Source organism: Vitis riparia, chromosome 7, assembly GCF_004353265.1.
Source record: "Vitis riparia cultivar Riparia Gloire de Montpellier isolate 1030 chromosome 7, EGFV_Vit.rip_1.0, whole genome shotgun sequence".
NCBI lineage: Eukaryota > Viridiplantae > Streptophyta > Magnoliopsida > Vitales > Vitaceae > Vitis > Vitis riparia.
The window spans coordinates 4,018,160-4,024,159 of record NC_048437.1 but is presented as its reverse complement, the minus strand read 5'-3'; the positions used below and the strand labels follow the sequence as shown (position 1 = coordinate 4,024,159).

The 6,000-nt window shown below is 33.9% G+C and overlaps 1 protein-coding gene across 1 annotated transcript; it reads left to right on the top strand.

Moving 5' to 3' along the window:
* The first annotated feature begins 1,285 nt into the window (after positions 1–1,285).
* On the top strand, positions 1,286–4,204 carry LOC117918744 (heat shock factor protein HSF24). Its single transcript, XM_034835611.1, has 2 exons — positions 1,286–1,947; positions 3,135–4,204. Exons 1-2 carry the CDS (start codon positions 1,744–1,746, stop codon positions 3,789–3,791), a joined length of 861 nt encoding a protein of 286 aa, XP_034691502.1. The 5' UTR covers positions 1,286–1,743; the 3' UTR covers positions 3,792–4,204.
* Positions 4,205–6,000: the final 1,796 nt, after the last annotated feature.

Sequence of the window (6,000 nt, the reverse complement as noted above, 5' to 3'; positions counted from 1 at the left end):
GTTTTTAAAAATAGTTATTGAAAATTGTTTTATAATTTTTGTAGAATAATAATTTGTTTGAAAGCCTAAAATATTTTTAGTATGTTTTTATTATTTTAAAAATAAATTTACATTTAATATTTTATTTTTAATTATTTTACATATTTACATAGTTATTTCTTAAAACGGTTTTTATAAAACAAATAAAAATAATTAGAAGAGGTTTTTTGAAAATATCATATGTTTTTTATTTTGGAAAACAAAAAACCGATTTAAAAAATTGTTTTCAAATAGACCCAAAATCATTTTGGTTAAAAAATAAGTTAAAATGAAAATTGTTTTGAAATGATATATGATATTGAAAATCGAGGTTAAAAAAATTCTCCAGAGGGTTGATAAATATAAAGAGCCATGGTTTTCACGTTAAAAACTTAATTTGTAGGTAATATCTGTAAGTTAATTAGTTAATAAATAATTTGATTATCTAATAAAAGATTATAAATATAATTTAATGTGCTTTAATGTTTTTAAATTAAAATAGTAAAAAGTTTTAATAAGATTTTTTTAACATGGTTTTATAGTTTTACACTTTATCATAATTTTTTCATATTAAATTCTTAATATATATATATATATATATATATATATATATATATATATATATATATTTTAATCATATCCTATCCATTATTTACCATAAAAGGGCTACGTTCATAAATTGAACATAATTTTTTTGTTGCTTATATCTAATCTTTTTAAGAAAATTTATCAATAAGATTTAATTAAAAGTAAATCTGGTAAATTTTCTATTCAAAGTTTTTAATAAAAATGCTTTTTTCAAAAGTTTTTTTAGGAAAATGCTTAAAAGCATTATAAGTATTTTTTTAAAAAGGATTTTTTAAATTTTATCTGATTTTCTTTAAAAAATATTTTTAAAATTTTGATAAATATCTAATTTTTTTTATATATAAAAAAAAACATCTTTAACAGAAGTCTAATTTATTGAAATAAAAAAAAAAACGCAATAGAAAAAGGTTAGGTGGGAAAAAAAATAAAAAAATAATAATAATCTCCATACCCACTGGGGCGGGCCTTTGAGTCTTGGTGTGGAAAAAGTAAAAGGGTGAAAGGCACGCGTCACTTTGAAAGCAGTCTGGAAAATGTATTAGAAGCTTCCCCATGGAAACCACTACAGAAGAAAAAAGGGAAAAGAAAAAGGAAAAAAATTGCTACAAAATTTTCCTAAAGCGCGTTGTGTTGGTCCACTGCTTCTTATCTCCTTTAAAGACGACTAAACTGCATTTTTCTCGTATATTTAATGTCCGTTTTGTAGCGTTTCTCAACATTTCTAGAAACCCAAATCGCTTTCTCCACTGTCTCTTCTCTTTATAAGACTTTTGTACGCCACCCCCCCCAGATCGAAAAATCATATGCTTTGAGATTAAGAAAGTTATGGTCTGGGCTTGGTGGGTTCGTTCGAATCCAAATCCGGCAACTCCTTCCGCTCAACACTGATGGAGGCCATTAGAACAAAGCCATCTGGGTTTTATTGCTGGGGTTGGGAGTTCTTAACTGCACTTCTGCTTTTTAGTTGGTGATCGATTCCCTTAAAAGACCTTCCTAAAAGGAACGGAGGTGAAGATACTTCTGTTCCCGATTCCTGTCGATTTTCATTTTGCTACGATTTTTTTTTTTTTGGCCTATTTTTTTCTGTGTTTTGGGTGGGCCGTGGGGGTTGGTTGGTGAGGGATAAATCGGGGAGAAATGGCACAAAGATCGGTTCCGGCGCCGTTTCTGACGAAGACGTACCAGTTGGTGGATGATCCGAGCACCGACGACGTGATCTCCTGGAGCGAAAGCGGCAACACCTTCGTGGTTTGGAAAACTGCGGACTTCGCTAAGGATTTGCTTCCTAATTACTTCAAGCACAACAATTTCTCAAGCTTCGTCCGCCAGCTCAATACATATGTACGTCACCTCTCCTCCTCCCTTTGTTCCATACGTTTCTTTATTCTATTTTAGTTTTGATTGGCCTGCGTTTGGCCGGTGAGAAACCGAGAGGGAAAAAAGAAAATGAAAAAGGAACGGTATCCTATTCGATCGGTGTGTGCCGTCGGCGGCGGTGCTGCCGCCGTTTCAATCTTCTACTGCCTTCTCTATTTGGTAGTCTATTCAATAGTTTGACCACGAAGGTGTATATTAAATATTAATGCTATTTACGAATTTAACCAAAAATGAAAATAAAACATTTAGAAGAGTGAGGTCTTTACTCGTTTCCTTTTTATCAATAAATAAAAACGTAAAATCATTCATAAAATTAAAGTAAAAATTGGGAAAATGAATTTTGTGGTGGTCATTATTTCTGCGCTGATTTTTTTTTTTTTGTCTTTATAATAGGAAAGAGGAAAAAAAAATATAAGGGCTATTTTGGGAATTGTGCATGCAATTATCTTCGATTTAGTACTTTATTTGAAAATAAGTACGATAAATAATTTATTTATAAGATAAAATTTTAAAAATATCTTTGAAGAAATTGTTTTATTAAATATATTAAAATATAGATTTTTATTCTGAAAAAAAAAAATTGTTTTTAGAATGTCTATTTAATTATTTTTGAGGGGAAGGAAAAAAATGGAATAATTATTTTTGAGGACAAAAATATGACGTAGGAGATGGTCGGCGCCTTAAGAGTGGTCATGGTGACCGTTTTGCCCTTTTATTGTAGGCAGGTCCCTATGTAGGTAAGTGTCAGAGAGGTCTTTTTGTTGAACTGACTGATGTACGGATAGAAGCATGCGTCTGATATTGTACAGCTGCGATACAGCTGTGTGTAGGTGGGGGCCATTAGGGCCCATCTGCCGAATCCGTAGAAATTTCTGAAACAATGCATCTGTTGCGTACAGATTGAGAAAATTACGCTTCAGCTACATTTACACCCTCCGATATTACCACTTTTGTGTCGATTGGTGGTGTACGTGTATGGCCCGATCTGCTTTATGTCACTATCCTGACGCAGCAGAGCACTAGAGAAAATCTCCGTGCTTTCGGTTTTTTTCCAATTTGACGGCGGAAAATTATGAAATCTACCCTGTTAAATTTTAATTTCTTGAAAATTAAATGATGATTTAATTAATTAGTTATCGGGTGATTCGCAGGGCTTTAGAAAGATTGTGCCCGACAAATGGGAATTCGCGAACGAGTATTTCAAACGAGGGCAAAGAGAGCTTATGTCCGAAATTCGACGCCGCAAAACGACCACGTCGGCGACGGCGCAGGCCCCGCCAGGTGGAAAATCCGCCGGGGGTGGAACGTCGTCTCCGACGAACTCCGGGGAGGATCTGGGGTCGACTTCGATGTCATCTCCGGACTCGAAAAACCCCGGGTCTGTGGAGACTACGACGACGGCGCAGTTCGCTGATTTATCGGACGAGAACGAGAAACTGAAAAAGGATAACGAGAGTCTGAGCACAGAGCTGGCGCAGACGAAGAGGCAGTGCGAGGAGCTGATAGCGTTTTTGACTGAGTACGTGAAGGTGGCACCCGATCAGATCAATCGCATCATGAAGCAAGAAAGCTGTGGGTCCGGCCATGGTGGGTTGGTTGGTGAAATTGGAGGCTCTGTTGATGACGACGACGACGATGAAAAAGACGAGGACCCTAATGAGGAGAGTTTGAAACTGTTTGGGGTTTGGCTGAAGGGAAAGAAGAAAAGGGGACGAGAGGAGAAAATGGGGTACGGTGGGCCACACCAGAAGGAGATGAAGACTGTGGACTTTGAGGCGCCGTGGATGACCAGCAAGGTCTGCAACTGAACAACCTCAACAGCATGTGACACACGCAGACACCCAAACCAAAAAAGAAAGAAAAAGGCCATGCACATGGGCTTGTTTCTTTTGATATTTATATATGTATGTTAAAAATGTTCTTTAGTTCTAGTTTACAGTTAGCAGTGAGAAAGAAGAGACTCTCTGCAACCCTAGGGTTATTTCTTAGTTTGTGAAATAATGTAACGAAGACGGGGGTGGTTATTTATTTATAACGTAGGACTAGGACAGGTCCACCGTTGATGATGATGATGAGGAGAAAAGGTGGCGTCGGAGATCAAAGGCAAATGGGTCTCCACCTTCCTTTCCCCATCTCCAAGTAAGTTCATAAATCTGTGTAAAATTTGCACAATCCATTTAGAACATATATCATAATGTTGGAAGCTTTCTATATTTACTTTTGGATGCCTTCTGCTTCTGTTCTGACTTTCGTGTTATGGCTCATTGCATCGGAGCCGACCCATTGGTTGGAGAATAACGTATACTATGGATTACTTGGAGGGCATGTTCTCCTTTGGAATTGTGGTTCTTATATGATAATTTTACGTAAATAATAATATTGAGCCTACGCAAGGGCAGTTCAGGCAGTCTGCGGCATATAATAATTTTTGTTTCCAAACTTAAGGTTTAAGCAAGTTCTTACCTAAACCCGATTTGAATTAGTGATTATCTAATCCCATGAGTTGGCGTTGTGGTCAATCCCTAATCATATCAAATTCCAATCTTAGCCCAACGGCTTAGCGGCCTGTGCTGGGACCTTTCTTTCACATCATACTTTTGCTGCTATCTTTTTTGAATTTTTCTTTCATTCGAGTTTTGACTTGATTGTGTGGATGAGGCTCCACAAGAAAAAGAATGTGGACCGCCTGACCACTGAGAGACAGGAGGGAGATTGGGCCTAAGATATCTTGGGCCGGTTGGCCAACCTAGATTGGGGTTTGTGAGGCTAGGGCTTTTGACGTTCCTGATTCGTGATTGGAAGACAACTGCTCCAAGTAGGAATGACAGTCAGTGTGGGTATATTCCAGCCTACTCCACCCCTAGTAGAACAGATTTGGAAAGGATTTTAGCGGGATGAGGATGGGTTTCCTTGTTTGGTTTTTTGAATCATGTGTCCGGTTCGAGACGGATGGGTCTTGTCTTGTTCTACGCCATTTATATATATAATTAGATAAAAATAATATATTTTTATTTTTATTTTATTTATTTTATTTGATAAAACTTAATACTTATTATTTAATAAATTAAATTAACTTTAAGTTAAATTTTATTTAAGTTATTAATTTAAAATTTATTATTTAATTTTTGCTTTAAATGTTAAAGTTGTTTACTAAAATTAACTTAAAATTTTTATTAAATCATCAAATTTATATATATTTATCATCATAAATTATAATCAAGACAAAAAAAGTCTAGTAACAATGGATGTCGTGGAGTAACAAATGAGATCGTGAGGGTAATCAAGGTAAGTTAGGGTAAATAATAAAAATAAAAAAGTGAACTTTAAGAAAAAGTTACTTTTACTTATTATTTAAAGTTGCTTTTTATTTTAAATCATATTATTAAATAATTTTACCAAATATATTTAATGATTTAAATTAGCTTATTAAATACCCATTAAATATTTGATCGAATATGTTTTCCATTTTTTGTTTTTAAAATAGAAGATTATTAATAACTTTTACTAAGAACCCTTGAAAATTTATATAGAAAAAGTAATGATTTAAAAGATGTTTTAAACAAATTAAAGTGTAAAAAAAATTTATTATTAAAATTTTTTAAGTTGTATGTATATTTATCTAATTGCTATTTGCAACACCATTTTTATTAATATAGTTTTTACATTCCTAAACTACTTCCCTTATTCCTTTCCCCTTCTCTCTTGTCTCTCATGTCCCCTCCCTCCTCCTCAACCTCACGTCCCAATTGCACCCATTTTTTATTTTTTATTTTCCCAACCCCACCCCACATTTTAGCATTATTTTTCTTTTATTTTTATATATTTTTTTCATCTCTACCCATCCAATCCCACAACCCATGTAAACTTTGTTTCTTTTTCTTTTTATTTCTTTTATTTTTTCACACTCAATTGTTTTTCATATTCTTCTTATATTTTAAAACAAAATAATTTCTTTAAATAATAAATTATAAAATGATTTTTTTCACCAAAAGTATATGTGGACCCCGCATTTCGTGC